We start from the raw sequence: 22,790 nt of genomic DNA, 5'->3' as shown, positions 1-22,790 counted from the left end.
GAAGCGCACACCTCTCCAACGTGCCAGACGCCATCGAATGTGAGCATTTGCCCACACAAGTCTGTAACGGCGACGAGCTGGAGTCAGGTCAAGACCCCGATGAGGACGACGGGCATGCAGTTGAGCGTCCCTGAGACGGTTTCTGACAGTTTGTGCAGAAATTGTTTGGTTGTGCAAACCAATTGTTCCAGCAGCTGTCTGGGTGGCTGGTCTCAGACGATCTTGGAGGTGAACCTGCTGGATGTGGAGGTCCTGGGCTGGTGTGGTTACACGAGGTCTGCGGTTGTGAGGCCGGTTGGATGTGCTGCCATATTCTCTGAAACGCCTGTGGAGACGGCTTATGGTTGAGAAATGAACATTCAATGCACGGGCGACAGATCTGGTTGACATTCCTGCTGTCAGCATGCCAATTGCACGCTCCCTCATTGCTTGTGGCATCTGTGGCATTTTGCTGTGAGACAAAACTGCACATTCCAGGGTGGCCTTTTGTTGTGGGCAGTCTGAGGTACACCTGTGCACTACTCATGATGTCAGATCAGCATCCTGATGTGGCACACCTGTGAGGTGGGATGGATTATCTCAATATAGCAGATGTGCCCACTACCACACATTTGGACTGATTTGTGACCACTGTTTGGGAGGGATGGTTATATTGTGTATCTGGAATGAATTTTAGGTCTCTACGTCCATCCCATGGGGAATGGGAGCAGTAACAAAGGTGTTGCGTTTATATTTTTGTTGAGTGTACATGGGGCGCACTGACAGAGGCGAGGGTGCCGAACACTGGCGCCACCGGGCCCTCTGACCACTACCAGTAGGCAATGGGTGAAGTGTCTTGCCCAAGGACACAACGACCGAGACTGTCCAAGCCGGGGCTCGAACCACCTTCCAATTACAAGGCGCACTCCCAACTCTTGAGCCACGAGATCACAAGGTTTAAAACTACTAAACCACAAAACAGCATAACAGTAAAAGAAGAACTGACTGCGTTACAGTCAGTGCAGGAGCAGCGGCTTCGCTACAATAGCTCGTCTGGACATAGTGCCAGACGAAGCTTCTGACCCTCAATTAACTGAGCTTCAACTCTTTAAAAGCACAAACTGCAAGGTGTGTATAAAAATAGTTATAACTGCACCTGGAATAAAGGTTAATATGGTGCCTGCATGTTTAAACATCTTAAGGCCCTCTCAAAGCTATCTGTTATATTGTTAATGCAATGCGAAGGCGGTCGCACTTTTTCTCCTCTCCTCCTTCCCCTTATCTTCCCTGCTTAGCCTCTTGTGTCCTTGTCTTGTCTCGTGTGTATTACTTTCCCTCGAACAGTCTCTCACTGTCGTTCTCTAAAACTTAAAGAGAATTATGGATTTGATCAACTGGTCTCTGAATGCTATTGACACCCTTTTCTCAATGAGAAGTCTGGGCTCGGGAGAGCCTGAGTGCCCTGGAGGGACTTTCCCTGCCGGATACACGATGGACGGGTGGCAGAACTGGAGGGTCATGTGCCTGGCGGGACTGTCGAAGATATCTACCTATTCGGAACCATGATAACAGGGTTCTTGCTGATCGGAGCTGGCTTCGCCCTGACTTATTGGAGAAATAAGAGAGCGAAACCAGCTGTTCAAACCCCCCCCCTCCCAAGGCTGACCGCTGGAATTGAAGTGATGGAACGAGGCGCGATCTCTCACAACGAACGCAGCATGGTTAACACCTTGGAGACGCTTACGGCTGCCATGAAAACTCAAAGTAACAGCATTGAGCGTATGATGGGATACATCAGAGAGGGGCCTGCTCAAAATGACACCCTTGAGCGAAAGTTGGATCACATCGCAGAACGGATCACTGCAGTTGTGGGGTCTCAGAACCAAAAGAATGACAACACCACGGAACAGAAGTTTGATACCATCATGGGGAGGCTCGCGGCTCTCCAACAGGAGATCGAGAGACCAGTGTCAGAGTGCTAAATTCAGAGCTGCTCGCATAAAGGAGAAATCAACAATATTCAACATATGGACACCACGGCGCCAGCTGCTCAGGCCCAAGGCTGGAGCCGATCAACGACTCCCTGATAACGACTGTGTGATGACTATTCTTCCCATCCCATGCAAGGCCACCTGGGTTGGCTGGCAGACTGTTTACTTAGCCTGATAGAGCGAAGGACACTGTCTCAGCTGAACTCTGGACACGCACACACATACACTTACACTGATAAGCACGCACTCATCCCCCTCCCTTTCCAAACGCCTTCGATGCTTGTTTCCTGTGGGGGACGACGGCGGGTCTGTGTGCCGCGCTGTTCATTCAGTGGGCTAGTTTCATGCAAACCTGCAGTCAGCTGAGACTGAAGAAGTCACTTGGATGAGTGACGAAACGTTTCTCCCACTGAAAGCGCTAAATCCAGATGAACAGAATCAACCTTTTGGGAGTACCAATGAAGAAAAATAATAGATGTTGGGATGGACTTGGTAGCTGGAGGTTCTAACAAAAGGGAATGAAAAGAAACACAGACACTATAAGTCACTTCAAACCCAGAGTGCTGGTCAATAAAAGAACTGAATCTACAATTGTTCAAACCATGGTGGTATACAAATAATGACAACATTAAACTGAAGGTGTAACATTTAGTTCAGCTGCAGTTTCTTTGTTTAACTGAACTTATTTGACAAACCGTAATCTGCTACTGACTATTGCGTTTTGTTTATTCTTCAGGGCATGTACAGATGTGGCTTTAAGGCTTTTATATTAAGTAGAAGTTCATACCCTTTTCTGAATCCATGATAGCAGGTGGTTGTAGGTTCAGACACTCTGCCTGCTTTGTAAACTCTTCCAGCTCAGCAGCAGACACTTTAACTCTCCTACCTGAGAAACAGGAAAAGTGTTAGCAGGGGATTGCTGCAGGCTCATGTCAGGGCACTACGATGGTACAGAAGTATTTAAGTTATCAAAATAGTCGTTGCCCAGTAAGGAAATACAGTAAAAAACAAAAATATGCAGAATGCCCATGGATTACAAAAGGATTGCAAAATGCATGTAAGAAGAAAAATACCTTATACAGAGAATTTATAATGAACCGAAGTACAGAAGCTGAAAATAAATATAAGAAATATAAAAATAAATTAACGAGTATTTTGAGGTCATGTAAAAAGGAATACTATGAGAAATTATTGATTATGAATAAAAATAATATTAAAGGGATTTGGAAAACATTAAATACCATCATTAAAAAGGGCTCTGGACAGTCAGACTATCCTTCGTATTTCACAAATAATAATAGAAACATTACTAATATGAGCGATGTGGTAAATGATTTCAACAACTTCTTTGTAAGGGTTGGGCCAGACTTGGCTGAAACAATTCCTGATATGACAGATTCGGTAGAGAAAGAAACCAGACTCATTGATCGCAATCCTCATTCAATGTTCTTAACGGCAGTAGAAGAAAAGGAAATCATTGATATTGTTGGGAAATTACAAACAAAAAACTCTACAGACTCTGATGACATAGATATGGAAATAGTCAAGAAAGTGATAGAGGGCATTTCCAAACCCTTAACACATATCTGCAATTTGTCCATACAAACTGGTACATTCCCGACACAAATGAAAATAGCTAAAGTAACACCATTCAAAAATGGTGATAAACACCAATTCACAAATTATAGGCCTGTCTCTCTACTTTCTCAATTTTCAAAAATACTGGAAAAGGTTTTTATTAATCGACTTGACAAATTTGTAGATAAACACAAAATAATAACGGATAGTCAGTATGGTTTCAGATCAAATAGATCAACATCATTGGCATTAATAGAATTGATTGAAAATATCACTAACAATATAGATAAAAGACAATGTATAGCTAGTATATTCATCGACCTAAAAAAAGCTTTTGATACAATTAATCATGAAATATTACTCGATAAATTGGAGTATTATGGCATTAGAGGAGTGGTGTTAGAGTGGGTAAAGAGTTATTTGAGAGACAGGAAACAATTTGTGAAAATTGGGGAACATCAATCAGAGTGTATGGACATTGTTTGTGGAGTTCCGCAGGGGTCAGTATTGGGACCAAAGCTGTTTATCCTCTATATCAACGATATATGTAGAACATCAGATATATTACAGTTTATTCTATTTGCAGATGATACAAATATTTTTTGTGCTGGAGAGAACTTACAGCAGCTTTTGGAAATTGTCACACAAGAAATGACTAAACTGAAAACATGGTTTGATAGAAATAAGTTATCATTAAATTTGGAAAAAACGACATTTATGTTATTCGGAAACTATAAAAAAGATGCCGAAGCAAAGTTATTAGTAAATAATGTCGAATTAGAGCAAGTTTCGGATACAAAATTTCTGGGTGTGATTATAGATAACAAAATCTGCTGGAAACCTCATATAAAGTATGTACAAGCTAAACTGTCAAGAAGTGTCTCCATACTGAGTAAAGTTAAATATTTTTTGCCTTCCAAATCACTCCGGGTACTTTACTGTTCACTCATATTGCCATATTTGGAATACTGTGCGGAAATTTGGGGAAACACATATAAAACTTCACTTCAACCAATATGTAAAATTCAAAAAGAAAGCAATCAGGATTATTAGTAAAGCTGGATATAGAGACCATACTAACACCATGTTTTTGAAATTAAAAATATTGAAGTTTATGGATCTTATAAAATACAAAACGGCAAAAATTATGTATAAAGCTAGATACAATATGTTACCAGGAAATATACAGAGGATGTTCTATGACAGAGGAGACTATGAACTAAGGGGTAAGTTGAATCTGAGGATTCTTAAAGCACGGTCAAATGTTAAAACCTTTTGCGTAACTATTTATGGAGTAAAACTGTGGAATAGCTTTACTGCAGAATTACAGCAATGCTCAGGAATTGGCAAGTTCATAAAGACACTTCGAAAATTACTCTTGGAAGGATATGATATTGAAAAAGACAATCACCCATTGTATGTATAAATATGTCAACTCGTATTTAAATTATAAATATCGTGCCAGCCTTGTTGATATAAGTTTTCTTGTGTATTGTGTGGAGTATGTGATGAGGAGATTTAGATAAATATGTGGGATTAATAAGATGTTGAGCAGGGGTAGGAGTTAATAAGTATGTGCATACTTCTTCCTACTCCTTTTCAGACCAAACAACTGTTATCTCATGTTAGACGAATGTGTTTTATTTTATTATATTTCTTTCTTGTTTGTCTGTACAAATACGTGAGTGTGTGTATATCTACACATATATTCGTATTCGTAAATGAAAATACATGTAGACGAGTATATATTGTTTTTTTTTTGTTTGTTTTTATTATGTCTGAAATAAATAAAAATACAATACAATACAAAAATGAAAATTACCACACAGACTTTTCCTATTTTCAAACATCAGTGCATCTGTGCATGTCTTTAAGACGCAGCTGTAGTTTAACTAGTTGATTTTTTTTTTCATATTGGAGTTTTGTCTTATTATTAATAAGTAAAGCTGGGTGTCATCTGCATAGCAATAAATATATGTGTAGTGTTTTCTAATAACATCGCCTAATGTATAATATAAAAAGCATTGCAACTGTGACTAGTTCTTGTGTGTGAAGAAGATACCCCATTTACTTGCACATATGAGAATTTATCAGATACATATTATTCATACCAGTGACCCAACAAACATCCAACCACTGGGGTGAACAACCTCACCTGACTTATTTTGATATTTAGTGATAATAGTGGTAAACTATGAGTCCCTCCCAAATGGCCCTGCTCCTCACTCTATCACTAAGAAAGACCATCCGCCACCATCTGGAGGAAGCTCATTTTAGCTGCCAATTAGTCCTCCAAGTAAAGGAGTTTTAAAATGTTGCTTAGATATCACCGCATTAGTGATACTCATCTAGTAATTGAACTGGACTTGTCCTTTGTTCCAGTAAAGACATACAGTAACAACATAAAAGTGATTGTTCATCCAAATAAAGCAGAAGAAATCAGAAGCTACATTTAGGCATTTTTATTTGTTTGTTTTATTTGTTATGCTTTTTCCATAGTTTCACACATAATTTTTAAGAAGTCTTTAATTTAATTCAGTATTACAATGGACAGTTTTGTTTTGGCACAAATACAAACCTGTTAATGTAGAAAAATCATGTCCTTAACTTCTCTTAGCAACTGGATGTTTATGCTATTTCAGACTTGATGACCATTTATATAGAGTGAGATGATCTTTGGCATTTTGCTGGCTCGGAGTAAAAATGATCACAAGAAGTTAATACAAAGGTTTTTTTTTTAACTGATCACTTTTATCCTATAAGACATTTCTGTCCTGTTTGGAGTTTTCAGTTTTATACAGTTTTCAAAGATTCAGTTCAAAACTTCAGATCCTTCACTAGATATGTGTTTACCTTTCTCCAAATATGCTCATTCATACACGTCAGACAGAAAAATTATGTTGCTTTCAAATTAAAGCCTTTGATTTTAAAACCACTTACTGTGGACTGCAAGATTGTGTACAGAGTTTGCTAAGAGGCACACTCATGTAACAGACTACAGATCCGTTTCAATCCCAGTGTCAAGTGAAATCATTTTAAAGGTTTTATTAGTAACAGGTTTACATCATAGGAAACGTTAGGCAGTAAAATAAAAGGATCTTTAATGTCATCTTAGAGATGAACAACAATCTTTGCACAGAGGTGGAAGAAAAAACAAACAAACACGCGATAATAAGACACAGAAGCACTCAAAAAGGAGGGTGATAAAAGTAAATGTCCACATGATACAATGACCTTTAAAATAAAACTGTCAGCTACTAAAGAAGAGACCAGAAATAAAAACAAACAAACAAAAATAAGTAAAAATAAGTAAATAAAAACAGAATAACATGTGAACAGAGAAAGAACAGGAAAAACAAAGAAAATAATGAATTATTAAAACACAGACTATGACAAAATTTCATAATTTTGACATAGCATGTTTTCTATTTTGTGTTCTAACACGTATAAATGTGTCTAAATATGTTTTAGAGATGTGAAATAAACAAGAAGAAAAGCTGATTTGGACTATCTTTGCAATATATTATACGTGCAATATTATAGCAATAATTTTAACTTTTACTATTTCCCCACTAACAATATAAAAATAATAATGCAGTTCCATCATATTAAAATGAGCTACAATCTCCTTTTATCTTAAAGTAAAAAAAAAACTGGCCAAACTCTCCCATTTGAAGGGACTATAATACATGAGGTTTACATCAGATTCAACAAGTGCGTTTACATTAATTCTTTCCTTTTTTTCGTACAAAATACAGATACTTGATGCACATTTAATGGTGCTAAAATGTGAATAGACCCACCGTTAATAATAAAAGTAATACTGTGTGCTTCCCTTAGGTGGCACCAGAGGAATTCAAAGCCAGTACCAATCGTGTGAACAGCTGCCTGAGAAAGACGCTCCCGGTGAATGTGCGGTGGCTTCTGTGTGGTTGTCTGAATTGCTGTTGCACACTGGGCTTCAGTTTGTGGCCCGTCATCTGCCTCAGCAAAAGGGTGAGATGCCCATTCACTTCGTCCCACAGTTAGAAAATGTTACACAGAGAATCTGCGATATTTGCTGCAGCATCACAGTGAGCAAGACAAAAAATGTTGTGCACTAAGTTGATATGAGACCGTTTTTTCACAACAGTATTATTCTTATTACTGACATTAGCAATTTTGTATCGTGGTGTCTGGGCTTTTATATACAGATGTTGTTTATCCAGCTGGCTTTCAGAGAAAGGTGGGAACAGATGGAAATCTAAAAGAAGGCCTTTTTGAGTAGATTGCATAATTGTCTTTCCCTGCTCTGCACACCTTTGTGAAAGCATAAGAAGGCTATGAGATCATGTATGTCAAGAATTTGAGCTAAGCCACTTAGTTTATGTCCACTGAGGTCTGGTGATTGCATGGGCCACACTCAGGGGATTGCACTAGATTTTAAAAAACCCAATAATGTAGCAAAATCTCACTGTTACACCAGAGTGTTGCATATAGTACACACATCACACGTTACTTTGACACACGCTAAATGGTGCATTTGAAGATTTGGAAATATCCCTGAGAAAGAAAAAGAAAAAACAACCTTTCTAACATTTCTGTGGTCTTCCTATTTAGAATGTGAAGGAAGCACATGCACCAAGAAAAAACAGATTTCAGGGCTCTAGACTAACTTTTTGCCATGGGCACAAAAAAGTTAGGCGCAAAATTTTTTTCAACCGCATCGCTTAACACCGCAGTTTTACATGTGCACTTTTTTTTGGGGGGGGGGGATATTAATTAATATAGATAATATATAATATAGAAATATTAATTTCTAAATTATTAACTAACAATCTTGTGCTTAAAGTGCTTTGTCAATATTGTAGAAAATGTTAAAGCGTCTGGACTTCTTTAAGTTGCTAGAAGACGTTTCACCTCTCATCCGAGAAGCTTCTTCAGTTCTAAGGTCAAATGGCGGAAAGTAGGGCTGTTCGATATAACGATATACAGGGAGTGCAGAATTATTAGGCAAATGAGTATTTTGTCCACATCATCCTCTTCATGCATGTTGTCTTACTCCAAGCTGTATAGGCTTGAAAGCCTACTACCAATTAAGCATATTAGGTGATGTGCATCTCTGTAATGAGAAGGGGTGTGGTCTAATGACATCAACACCCTATATCAGGTGTGCATAATCATTAGGCAACATCCTTTCCTTTGGCAAAATGGGTGAAAAGAAGGACTTGACAGGCTCAAAAAAGTCAAAAATAGTGAGATATCTTGCAGAGGGATGCAGCAGTCTCAAAATTGCAAATCTTCTGAACCGTGATCATCGAACAATCAAGCGTTTCATTCAAAATAGTCATCAGGGTCGCAAGAAGCATGTGGAAAAACCAAGGCGTAAAATAACTGCCCATGAACTGAGAAAAGTCAAGCGTGCAGCTGCCAAGATGCCACTTGCCACCAGTTTGGCCATATTTCAGAGCTGCAACATCACTGGAGTGCCCAAAAGCACAAGGTGTGCAATACTCAGAGACATGGCCAAGGTAAGAAAGGCTGAAAGACGACCACCACTGAACAAGACACACAAGCTGAAACGTCAAGACTGGGCCAAGAAATATCTCAAGACTGGTTTTTCTAAGGTTTTATGGACTGATGAAATGAGAGTGAGTCTTGATGGGCCAGATGGATGGGCCCGTGGCTGGATTGGTAAAGGGCAGAGAGCTCCAGTCCGACTCAGACGCCAGCAAGGTGGAGGTGGAGTACTGGTTTGGGCTGGTATCATCAAAGATGAGCTTGTGGGGCCTTTTCGGGTTGAGGATGGAGTCAAGCTCAACTCCCAGTCATACTGCCAGTTTCTGGAAGACACCTTCTTCAAGCAGTGGTACAGGAAGAAGTCTGCATCCTTCAAGAAAAACATGATTTTCATGCAGGACTCCATCCTGTATGCTCCATCACACGTGTCCAAGTACTCCACAGCGTGGCTGGCAAGAAAGGGTATAAAAGAAGAAAAACTAATGACATGGCCACCTTCCTGATCTGAACCCCATTGAGAACCTGTGGTCCATCATCAAATGTGAGATTTACAAGAACGGAAAACAGTACACCTCTCTGAACAGTGTCTGGGAGGCTGTGGTTGCTGCTGCACGCAATGTTGATGGTGAACAGATCAAGACACTGACAGAATCCATGGATGGCAGGCTTTTGAGTGCCCTTGCAAAGAAAGGTGGCTATATTGGTCGCTGATTTTTTGTTTTGTTTTTGAATGTCAGAAATGTATATTTGTGAATGTGGAGATGTTATATTGGTTTCACTGGTAAAAATAAATAATTGAAATGGGTATATATTTGTTTTTTGTTAAGTTGCCTAATAATTATGCACAGTAATAGTCACCTGCACACACAGATATCCCCCTAAAATAGCTAAAACTAAAAACAAACTAAAAACTACTTCCAAAAACATTCAGCTTTGATATTAATGAGTTTTTTGGGTTCATTGAGAACATGGTTGTTGTTCAATAATAAAATTATTCCTCAAAAATACAACTTGCCTAATAATTCTGCACTCCCTGTATATCTGATGATGATATAAAAACGTCTATCGTTTCATTTTACGCTATAGTTTGTTTCGTGGTGTCGCAAAATACACTGTTTACGGCAATAAACCGTCAGGTGCTAAAAAATAAACCTTAGACTCAAACGTTGGAACAGGCTTTTCCCCAGAGCCCGCCGTGTAATAAATACTCACGAAGAAAATGGCGGCCATTACAACTTATGTCTAAAAATGTGAAGTTTCATGCATCAGTTAAAACACTCGACTCCAGGTACACGACACCCAGCTGGAAACACTTCACCTACCCGAGATTTACAGAATTTACAGAAAATATTAAATTTTTTGTGATTTATATCGTTATCGGACGATACATGTTTTATATCGGGATATGAGATTTTGGTCCTATCGCACAGCCCTAGCGGAGAGTCCCAGATTTAAACCCAGTGGGAGTATTCCCCCAAAGAGGGACAAAAGGACCCCCTGATGATCCTCTAATCACCTGAGCCAAGGTGTGAAAACGGGTGTAGGTCCCAATCAGCCAGAGTTTCGGGTGAGCTCATTGTGAAACCTGGCCCCACCTTGTCATGCGATTTCCTGAGGTCAGATGGCCCAGGATGTGAGTGGGCGTTAAGGCGTCTGGGGAGGAAACTCAAAACTGGATTATAGATGGCAGACAGTTGGTGTCGTAAACCACCGCCTCTGTTCAAAGATGGTCGCTCACAGTGGACATAGATGGCTTCTTTCACTCCTCTTTCAAACCATCTGTCCTCTCTGTCCAAAATGTGAACATTGGCATCCTCGAAAGAGTGTCCTTTATCCTTTAGATGCAGATGGACTGCTGAGTCTTGTCCTGTGGAGGTGGCTCTTCTATGTTGTGCCATGCGCTTGTGAAGTAGCTGTTTGGTCTCTCCAATGTAGAGGTCTGGGCATTCCTCGCTGCACTGTACAGCATACACCACATTGTTAAGTCTGTGTTTTGGAGTTTTGTCTTTCGGGTGAACCAGTTTTTGTCTGAGTGTGTTGCTAGGTCTGAAATGCACCGGGATGTCATGCTTGGAGAAAACTCTCCTGAGTTTTTCTGATACACCGGCTACATAGGGGATGACAATGTTGTTGCGTCTGTCTTTCTTTTCCTCCCTCGCTGGTGTTGGATCTTCTTTTCTGTGCCTCTTTGCTGACTTTATGAATGCCCAATTAGGATAACGGCATGTTTTGAGTGCTTCCTTTATATGTGTGTGTTCCTTTTTTTCTTCAGGCTTAGAGGGAACATGTTCTGCCCGGTGGTGTAGGGTGCTAATCACTCCAAGTTAGCCAATCACCCTCTGGTGGTGCTAATCACCAGAGGGTGATGGGAGTCAAAGAGGAGGTATTGGTCTGTGTGTGTGGGCTTCCAGTAAACTTCAATGTTGAGGTTGCCATTCTCTTCAATGTGCTCAGCGCAGTCCAGGAAAGGCAAACAGTTGTCCTTTGTGTCTTCCCTGGTGAACTTGATGTTTTTATCCACAGCGTTAATGTGCGCAGTGAAAGATTCCACTTCTTGTGTCTTGATTTTGACCCAGGTGTCGTCTACATATCTGTACCAGTGGCTGGGTACTCTTTCTTTGAAAGAGTACATATCTGTACCAGTGGCTGGGTACTCTTTCTTTGAAAGAGCCAAGAGCCTTCCTTTCCACTTCCTCCATGTAAAGGTTGGCTACAATAGGTGACACGGGGGAGCCCATGGCACAGCCATGTTTTTGTCTGTAGAAGCCTTTGTTGTATTTGAAATATGTTGTGGTAAGGCAGAGGTCTAACAGTGTGCAGATCTGATTGGGTGTGAAGTTGGTCCTGTCTTCCAAGGAGCTGTCTTCTTGTAGTCGTTTTCTGACAGTCTCCACGGCCTCCGTGGTGGGTATGCAAGTGAAGAGAGAGACTACATCAAAGGACACCATGGTTTCATCTGGATCCAGGGTAAGTTTCTGGACCTTGTCGGTGAAGTCGGTGGAGTTCTTGATGTGGTGTGGGGTGTTCCCCACGAGAGGAGCAAGGATGGTAGCAAGGTGTTTAGCAATGTTATAAGTGGCTGAGTTTATGCTACTGACTATGGGTCTGAGTGGGACAGCTTCCTTGTGGATTTTAGGAAGTCCGTAAATGCAGGGTATGGCATCCCCTGGATAAAGGCGGTGATATGTGAGATGGTCAATGATTTTGTCCTTTTCAAAGTCTTGAAGGCAAGCTATAACTTTCTTTTTGTAGCTGCTTGTGGGGTCTCGCTTTAAGGCTTTGTAGGTATTGTTGTCACTGAGGAGCGTAGTGATCTTTGTGTGGTAATCTGTAGTGTTTAAGACCACGGTGCATCTTCCCTTATCAGCTGGTAAAATAGTGATGTTGTGGTCTTTGCTCAGGGAAGCGACAGCCTTCTTTTCTTGTATTGTGAGGTTGGACGGAGGGACTTTGGCACTGGAGAGGGTGGCTGAGACTTTCATCCTGATTTGCTCTGCTTCTGTCTGTGATAATTTGTTAATCCGTATGGCGGTTTCTGTGGCTGTGATGAGGTCCACTATGGGCAACTGTTGCGGGGAAATGGTAAAATTGAGTCCTTTGGCTAATACTCTCTTTTCAGTGAGATTCTGGTCTGAAAAGTTCTTTACCCATTTCTCCTGACTGTCTTCAGGTGTGTTTTCTTCTCTGAGTTATGTAGGTTCAGAATGAGGAGTGTGTGTTTTTGAAAGCAAGGTGTGAAATTTCCTGCGTTGTCTTTCTTTTCCCTTAGAGTGTTGGGCCCGCTGAGCCTTGTCCACAAACTTGTAAACCTCTTCTAAGATTGGAGAGGGTAGAAGGGTTTCCAGTTCCTGCAGAGTCTGGCTGATCTTGATCTGGAGGGCATCTATAGTGAAATGGGCCTGTCTTATCCTTTCACTTAAAAGCTGATTTTGTGCTCTCTGTAGAATCAAGTCTGCTCTGTATCCCCTGACAGCGGATCCAAGGCGCAAGCTCTTAGGAACAACTCTGCTTTGTCTGCATCTTAGGTTGAAACAGAGATGGTTCCTATAATCCACTAGTTTCCTTGATTCCCTTTCATACTCCAGCACCAGTTGAAGGGTGTTCGTCCCAAAATGTACGGCAATATGTCTGTGAAGGTTCTCAGTCATCCAGGTCATCGTAGTCAAAGGAGCTTGCAAAGAAAAGCATCTGGACTTCTTTAAGTTGCTAGAAGACGTTTCACCTCTCATCCAAGAAGCTTCTTCAGTTCTAAGGACCTTAGAACTGTGTGTGTGTGTGTGTGTGTGTGTGTGTGCGCGTGCGTGCGTGCGTGCGTGCGTGCGTGTGCGTGCGTGCGTGTGCGTGCGTGCGTGCGTCTGAGAGACAGAAAATGTATATACATGGCTCATGAGCAGATGTATGTACAGTAATAAACTTACCAATAAACAAAGGTATGGACATTCTTCTCTCATTTTTTATTAACTGCTTCCTTCGCTGCTATTATTTGCTAGATAATGATGAGCACTGACAGGTGTCTTTGTAAGGTCCACCTGTCCACCTGCTCTTTCATTCTAATCAGCCAATCAAATGACAGCAACTCTGTTTATTCAAGTGAGCTTTAGTTTTAGAAAATGTGTTGTTAACACCAGAGGTCAGAGAAGAATGGTACACTACTGGAAGCTGATAGGAAGCCGACGGTAAATCAAATAACCCCTCATTGCAATCAATGTATGCAGAACAGCATCTTTACAGAAACAGAAGACCACACCAGGCGCCAAACTTGTCAGTTAAGAACAGGAAACTGAGACTACTGTTCAAATGGGCTCACCAAAATCGGACAATAGAAGACTGGAAAATGTTGCCTGGCCTCATGAGTCACAACTTCTGCTGCTGTATTCACTTGGTAGAGTTAAAATCTGGTGTAACAACATGAATGCATTGATTACTCCTGCCTCGATGAAGACTGGGAGAGGATCATTCTCACCTACCTCCGACCTCTGGTGAGCGCGCTGCTGGGCCCCCTGCAGTTTGCTTACCATCCTGATTTTGGGGTGGATGATGCAGTCATCTGCCTCCTGCACAGATCACTTTCACACCTGAAGAGTACTGGAAGCAGTGTGAGAGTCATGTTTTTTCTAATTTTCCACTGCGTTCAATACAATCAAACCAGCGCTGAGGGAGAAGCTGGAAGGAGCAGGAGTCGAACATTACCCAATTTCAGGGACAGTCGACCATGTAAGGTTTCAGTGCTGTATGTCTGAGGTGGTGGTTTATAGCACATGGGCCCCTCATAAATAAAACTGAGTTAAATTGAAAATGAGGCTTTCAACACTGAGCATATAGCAATTTTTTTAAACATAACAATACAAACTTGTATGTTGTCTGTATGCTATTTCAATTTTTTTATTGCATTCTGGTTTTGTTTATATTCTACTCAGTGTCCCAATTGTTTCTGTAAACTATAAATATTTTTCTGTACATAAAAGTTTTGCTGGTTTGTCTTTGCCCCACCTGAGTGTGAGCCCAGTTGACACCAGCTCAGCCTTCAATGAGAAGCATACAGTACCAAAGAAATTCATAGCCCAGCACAAGAGGTCAAAGTACCAGAGAAATAAAAAAAACTCTCAAGCTCAGTTTGTTAGAAAAACAGAGTCAAGCCATCCTTAAATACAGCTGCTTTATTTCCCCCTCATACAAGTTGTGGTTTTAATCATTCTCACCTATAATAATTCTTGAGTATTTTTCTCTTTTGCATCAGTCTCTGTTAAAGGTCCATAAAAATTCAACAAATATGCTGCGAACTTACAGTATATCTGTTCTACCTTGTTCCTTGAAGTAATCGCACATCTACACCACCAATTACATTAAAATAATATAAACATATACATGAAAATAACTTTAATTTTTATTTAGTTTTGCATTCTGTCTGGTATTGATATGCTCAATGCAATTTTTACCAAGAAGTTTCACATTTTAAGTTTTCATTATAAGTAGTAGTAATTTGGCATTTAGCTAAGGTCAGTGTTTTTACTTGTTATATGAGGCAATACCTGGATCCTACAGAGCTTGCACAGATAATCCAGCTGCTCCAGGATGGCACATCGATATGTGCCACTGTATGGAGCCAATTACATGGAAAATCTTGGAATAATCATCTGGTAACGCTCTGGGGCCACATTTCAACCACAATGAACATCAAAGAAGGACTCCTCCGCAGCTGCCTTGCTTCCTGCATCCATTTAGTGGATGCAGGAAGCAAGGAAACAGGTGTGGGAGGAGAAGGGCATATTGGCCCGCAGAAAGCAGAACGATGGAGCTAACTTGGAGACTATTCCGAACAACCTGTAACCTATTTTTCACCGTTCCTGCCAACTGCTCAGACTAACAAAACTGATGGGTTAAACTTTTTTTACAAAGGAGATTATCAGGTGATTCTGATGCTGAGTCTAATTTTTAGCAGAGCGAGAACATTCACATTTCAATTTATTATTATTACTGGTATTGTTATTGGTTTTGCATTTGGCTAAGGTCAGTGTTTCCACTGGTTATATGAGGCAATACCTGGACCCTTCAGAGGTTGCACAGCTAGCATAGCTCCTCTAGGATGGCACATCAATACGAGCCATTGCAAGAAGGTATGCTCTGTCTCCTAGCACAGACTCAGGAGGATGGAGCAGACACTAGGGGACACAGTTACTCTAGGTGAGCTGGACAGGGCCGTAGAAGGTCCTTAACCGATCAGTAGGATCGATATCTCCTCTCTTATGCAAGGAGGAAGAAAATGAGAGCTGCCAGCAGGCCACTGGTGTGAATGTGTCTGACCAATCAATCAGAAACAGACTTCATGAGGGTGGCCTGAGGGCACAATCTCCTCTAGCAGGCCGTGCTCGCTGCCTGGCACTATGGAGCCTGATCGGCATTTACTCATGCACTATAATGTCCTTAAAATAGAGAAAGTAGAAATGTTTTGGTGCCATTTATTCAGAAAGCAAATGAATATTTTCATTTTTATGTCAGTTCAGTGAAGCTAAATCTAAATTGCTTTGAAGAGAGATGACGGCCACTCATATGTTTTTAGCATGTTTAATTTTAGTGGTAATGCTCTTGACAGACATGGCTTCTTCATCAACACTTAGTGACATTTATGACCACGTCAGTCTTCCTTGAATAGATCCACACTAGTTTGGACCATTTCCAAAATGGTCTTCATTCCACTCTCAGTGAAAAGCTTCTCCGATAGGTTGAGATCATCAGGCATTATGTTGCTCAAGGACAGATCAATAGTCTTTGTTCCTGGGGTGAGTGCTGGATCTGGGCAAAACCCTGCAAGAAGACATTTGTAAATAAAGTTCATTCATGTGAGAAAGAATACATTTGACTAATCTATGAACTTATCAAACATGGCGGTTACAAAAATATAAAGAGTACAGTGGCTTGCAAAAGTATTTGGCCCCCTTGAACTTTCCCACATTTTGTCACATTACAGCCACAAACATGAATCCGTTTTACTGGAATTCCACATGAAAGACAAAGTGGTGTACATGTGAGGAGTGGAACGAAAATCATACATGATTCCAAACATTTTTTATAAATAAATAACTACAAAGTGGATTTCAGTCTCTAAATGTGCAAAGCTGGTAGAGACATACCCTAAAAGACTGGCAGCTGTAATTGGAGCAAAAGGTGGTTCCACAAAGTATCCGGTTGTTCAGTCTGACGTCACTAGCCGTGTCTGGGTCTAAACTCCGCTGCAGGTCCATATATCAAACGATCACTATGGCATTACTGAGAGTTGAAAAACTGTCTAAAGTCTTTCATCTTTAATAAAATGATCAGTGTTCTGCTCTACCAGGTGTAACAATTGAGTTTAACATCCAGGCATCCATGAAAACGGAATTTATGACATTTAACGGAGTTAGAAGTTAGCAGGGAGTTAGCTCGCTAGCTTCTATCTAAATACAATATAGCATGTCCTGACTGCGGGGTTTTGGAAACAAATTAAAACGTACAGCTCTGTTATCACTTCCAGCATAAATGAAGACAGAAAACTAAACAGCAGTGACGTTTGTAGGGTTACTGAAGTTGGGCTAGCTGGTATATAATGATGTGCTACGTGACCGCTAGCGACACAGCTATGTTAGCATAATATAAACAAGCTAACTTTTTTTCCACTCAATAAAAGTTAGCGTGAGTGCTCTCGGTGGTCAGGAACAAATGTAATCGCATGGCAGGATGCTGTAAAAGGACCAAACTTCAGCCAGGAGAACAACTGAGATAATCCATCCACAATACGAGGTTAGTCATTCATATACTGCTGCATGGGCTGGGCTGTAGTTACATCCTAAGGTTTTAAAAACTGAGCTTAAATAAATGATTAGCAGTAATAAAAGCTGAGGGAGGTCAGTGATCACTGACTGTTTTAGGACCTTTTTGAGATCAAATAGAAGAAAATACATAACATTAAACATGTTAACAACACAAAAGCCATATTAAACGCAGACTACTTTAGACCCAGAAGTAGGATTCGTCGCGTCATCACTGAACAACCGGATAGACTCAGGGGGCTTAATAATTATGCACACCCCACTTTGCAGTTATTTATTTGTAAAAAATGTTTGGAATCATGTATGATTTTCCTTCCACTTCTCACATGTACAACACTTTATATTGGTCTTTCACGTGGAATTCCAATAAAATTGATTCATGTTTGTGGCTGTGGAAATGTGGAAAAGTTCAAGGGGGCCGAATACTTTTGCAAGCCACTGTATAAAGATAATATTAGACTGAAGAAGTAATATTCAGTTCAACTGCAGTTTCTAAGCTTTCATATTATATAAAGGTTCATACCCTTTTCTGAATCCAAGATAGCAGGGGATTCTAGGTTCAGACACTCTGCCTGCTTTGTAAACTCTTCCAACTCAGCAGCAGACACTTTAACTCTCCTACCTGAGAGACAGAAAAGTGTTAGCACGGGGCCTACACAGTGACACCAAGTAAATAAAAAGATTAAAACACAAAGAAACAACTGTTGCTGTTGCTACTTCAGGACCTGGACCACTTGCTGTAATTGAAGCAACCATGATATTGAAGGAGAATTTGTGGCCGTGAGCACATGAGCAAAGCCACGTCTAAATGGCTTTTAAAATCCGTTCATGCTTGAAAATCCAATCCAGTACGGCTGAATTGAAGGGATTCTACATAGTAGAGTTTTGAAAAAAAAGACTCATTGCCAATCACTGCAAATGCTTGATTTCAGTTCTTGCTAACCAGTTGTTAGATTTAGAGACAATTACAATTTCACACAGTAAATGAAATATTTCTTTAAGAACTGTGTTTTGTATTTTCTTGGGTTATCTTTGTCAAATATACAAATTTATTTGATGATCTGAAACATGTAAGTGTGACTAGTACACAAAATAGAGAGAAACCAGGAAGAGGGCAAATACATTCACATCACTGCACTTTATTCTTGATGCTTTATTCTTTTTAAATTTGTTTTCTGAAAAAATGCCTTTAGTGGGCAACTATTATTTGTAACTGGTATTTCAAAGGGCAGTGTTTGGATTTGATTCATTAATGCAGGGGAAACCACTGTTCAATGATTAATCACTGTTTTAACTTGGAAATTAGTCACCAGCATTTCTTTCAGCTATAATAAATTAAATGCATGAAGCTGGACCATAAAAAATACTTAAGTACTTTGACATTACATTATTTAGGTGTGTCATTGTTCTTACTCAGGAGCTGGAGAGCTTTAACTGTGGTTCTTCCAATGGTGTTATTTGAGTAGATAACAAGGCAGTCAGGGCAGCCAGTATTCAGCAGGAAAGCAGAATATTGGTAATTGTGCACTGTGGACAGATGACAGATGATGGCCACGCTTCATATCCTTTTAGCATTGGTAAGGGTGCAGTGTGCAAATACACACCAATCGATATAATGAAAGTGTTGTGGCAATGCTAGGCACAAAGTCTAAATCTGCCCATATGGAAAAGAAATAGTAAAAACATATATGATTTACTCATGAAAGTGGCCACTTTCTCATTACTTTCATATATTTTTTTAGTAAGTATACAAAACATACAAGTTTCATTGTATAATTTTTCAAGGGATCTTATATGTGTTTTCACTCTTATATTCTTTTCATACAAGTTTCATACAAGACAGATAAAAACTTTATAAGATTTATATATATCTTTTCCATATGGGTGGTCATCCAAATGTTTGTTCCCTCAGTAATACTCACCCATATTGAAAGTGTTGTTAACCAAAGTCATGTTGGTTTTCAATGTGAAGCACATGCCCATCCTTTTAGAAGATAAAATTAAAGAGATTTCTAAATTCGGATTATTTGAAAACAGTATCAGTTCAGGCAAGGTTTTATCATTTTTATTACATTTTTTGAATTTGAAGATTATTGAACGTATTAGCCTCATTGGCAGCAGTGATGTTCATCCAGGCGGTCTCCACAAGCATCTTCGTCAGCATTTTGGATCCAGGTATGCCTGTGCTCTCTGCTATTTGTGTCCATTTTCCCACCAGCTGAAACAGATGGTGTATAATATACAGGGGGTAAAATAAGTATTGAAAACATCACCAGATTTCTCAGTACATACATTTCTAAAGGTGCTATTGACGTAAAATTCTATCCAGATGTCAGTAACAATCCAGCCAGTCCACACATGCAAATGTAACCCGGTGTTAAAAATGGGATTAAAAGTATAAATATTCATACTCTCACAATGGGAATAAATATTGATAAAAACAAAGTTAATTATAATAAATACTGATAAAAAGCATGTAAACATAAGTTTAATTAATATGTACATATGTATATGTAATATATAAATGGTGTGGGGGCAGGACTTAGTCCTTTAGAGTGTGTTTGTTAGATCCACTGAGCGACCAATCATTGGCCGGTCTGACCCTCCCCCAGTCTGTGTGTGCTGCTCAGACACCTGTGTGTGCCTTCGTGTGCCAGTCAGATACACCAGAGACACAGACGGTAAAAGATCCCATACAACTCCAAACTTCACTTTTGGTATAATGTTTTTGGGGTGAGGCCTTTTGACCTCCAGACATGGCGTGTATTAAGGCATCAGTTCAGTTTTGGTCTCAACTGACCAGAGTATATTTTTCCCAGTATTTCACAGGCTTGTCTAAATGTTGTTCAGCAAACCTTAAACGTGCTTTAGTATGTTTTTTTTCTTCAGCAATTGAGTCTTGCATGGTGAGCGTGCATACAGGCCATGGCAGTTGAGAGGATTTCAAGTCTTTTTGTAGCTCTTCGCAAGTGCTCCTTGGCTCTTGGACAACTCTTCAGATAATTCTTTTCACTCCCCTGTCTGAAAACTGGTGGGGAGCAGCTGGTTCTGGATGCTTTATGGTGAAATTATGTTCTGTCCTGCCCCAACAGTGCTCACTGGAACCTTCAGTAATTTAGAAATTCTGCTGTAACCAATGCCATCAATTTGTTTTGCAACAATAAGATTATGAAGGTCATGATATGTTTTTTGTGTGACACCTTCTTCTTGTAAGTATTATTGGCAGTTGGCAAACAACTGCATGGTGCATTTCCACCACCACTGGTATGGAGTGTGGACAGGATTAAAAATAAATAAATAAAATTTAAAAAAAAATTTTTAAAAGCAACCTACTTCATATCCTTCCAAAGAATATTCCTTCTCTCAAAAACTGAAACAAAGCCTGATAACTTTTATTCCCCGACTCCTTTTGTAATAACTTAATAAGATCCAATTTCATGTTAATGTTACTGAGACTTCGAACCAGTTGTGTCCTCTCTACTTTCCGACACTGCAAAATAACATGCTCCAAAGTTTCCTCCTCTCCACAACAATCACATTTCCCTGAATTATGTTTCCCTATCAAGAATAGTATAGAATTCAATCCTGTATGTCCAAATCTCAGTCTTGACACCACCACCTCCTCTCGCCTACTCCTTCCTGTGGCTCTCCTTACTCCCACCCCCCTTTGAATTTTATATAACCACCTTCCCCACCTTTCTTCTTACCACTGTTTCTGCCATCTACCCCTCATTTCTAGCTTAATAATACTCTTAACTTCCACCTGACCAAAACTCACTGCCAGATCAACTATCCTATGATTAGTGGCTTCTTTTGCTAACCTATCCTCTGCTTCATTCCCCCTTACCCCATAGTGAGCTGGGACCCATACAAACACTACTGACAGACAGATATGTATTCTGAAAAGAGTTTGCTGAATCTCTATTAAAATATCTGATCTACCTTCCGAATGACCTTTCTGTAGACTGACCAAGGCTGCTCTTGAATCTGAACAAATAATTGCTTTCAACGGCCTCAACTCTTCCACCCATTGAACCGCTAATAGAATTGCTATCATTTCTCCTGTAAACACAGACAATCCATCATTAATCCTCTTCCTAATTACTACTGCTACCCCCACATGACTTAGCTGGATTCTTTGAAGCATCTGTATATACTTGCACATACCCACAATACTGTTCAGTGTAACCGTGAACTGAATTTGAGTGTAGACCGCCTGCCCTATCCTGACTCTTCTGGTGCAATAAAGCAAAATCTACAGTTGCTTCAGGAAGTATCCGTGGAGTGATTGCAGGCCACGGCACTCGCTGGCATATGTCTAACTGATCTAATTTAAGTTCTCTAGCTCTTCCCCCACCACCCATCCAAAGCTCTTTAACTTCCTCCTGCCTTTCTCCCAGCAAGGTTTAAGTACTTCTAGTGTAGGGTGATCCTTCCGCTGACCCTGTAAGTTTGCCCAATAAATCAATCTAAGCTGTTCCCTCCTCAGCCCTAGTGTCATTTTCTCCATCTCCACCTGCAAAGTTACAGTAGGAGTTTGTGTGACACCTTGGTAATGAGACATCTTTTTATAGGCCATCAGTTAGAATAGAACCAACTGATATTAATTTGCACTAGGGGGCAGGATTGCTTTCTAATTGCTGATAGATTTCAGCTGGTGTCATGACGTTCCATGCCTTTTTGCAACTTCCTTTCTTCATGTGTTCAATAGTTTTCCTTGTGTCATCTTATTATAACACATAGCTTAATTTATGGACATTGATGATTTTACTTCTTTGTATGTGTGGACTGGATGGGTGGTTACCCACATCTGGTGTAAATTTCATGTAAATTTGGTGACATGTTCAAAACTTATTTTACTCAGCGGAAAGTGATAAGTGAAAGGTGAGATAAGAGAGAGTCTGACCTGATTTCCGTGGATTTCACGAGGCTGGATTAGATTCTCACAGCTTGTCACAGGAGCTGAGTGTCCAAGAGACAGAAGACCGAGCACAGCTACAGCAACGTGAACAAACTCCATCATGGCTCATCTGCTGATAGTGTGGGTTCAGACTTTGAAGTGTGTTTTAGACATACGAAACTCAGCCCAGTTTAGGTGACGTATTGCTCAATTGTTTACTTATGTGTTGTAATCGTACTTAAAAGAACATAACAGACATATTTACTCTGTGGCAGTACAGTCAGGGGGGTTATTTAAATGTGTTGCGGCAATGCCACCTAAGGGATTTTCACCCCTAGGAAATAAAAAGATTGAAAATGTAACAAATTAAATTAAAAGCTACCTGGATTTGAAAACACATCCTGGCAAGAGAGATGGATTCAATGATAAAAAGAACACTTTATTGAAAGTAATACAATAAAAAGTTAAATGGAATGGAAAGACTGTCTTTCAGCCTAATAGTGTCCTCAAATCAGTGCCAAGAAATGTCTTGATGAATGC

The 22,790-nt window shown here is 40.1% G+C and overlaps 1 protein-coding gene across 1 annotated transcript; it reads right to left on the bottom strand.

The window, feature by feature from the left end:
• Positions 1 to 16,095: 16,095 nt before the first annotated feature.
• LOC146572711 (uncharacterized) lies at positions 16,096 to 22,406 on the bottom strand. Its single transcript, XM_085277047.1, has 6 exons — positions 22,257 to 22,406; positions 19,423 to 19,568; positions 19,273 to 19,334; positions 18,764 to 18,877; positions 17,874 to 17,972; positions 16,096 to 16,349 (listed from the first exon to the last, which is right to left on the bottom strand). The coding sequence occupies exons 1-6, from the start codon at positions 22,371 to 22,373 to the stop codon at positions 16,180 to 16,182; spliced, it is 708 nt and encodes a 235-aa protein (XP_085133173.1). The 5' UTR covers positions 22,374 to 22,406; the 3' UTR covers positions 16,096 to 16,179.
• Positions 22,407 to 22,790: the final 384 nt, after the last annotated feature.

Source organism: Mchenga conophoros, linkage group LG6, assembly GCF_057382185.1.
Source record: "Mchenga conophoros isolate Kocher_MC1m ecotype Shallow Benthic linkage group LG6, M_conophoros_male_GT1.1, whole genome shotgun sequence".
Lineage (NCBI taxonomy): Eukaryota > Metazoa > Chordata > Actinopteri > Cichliformes > Cichlidae > Mchenga > Mchenga conophoros.
Note: the sequence above shows the minus strand (reverse complement) of the source record. Positions and strands in the feature narration are given on the sequence as shown.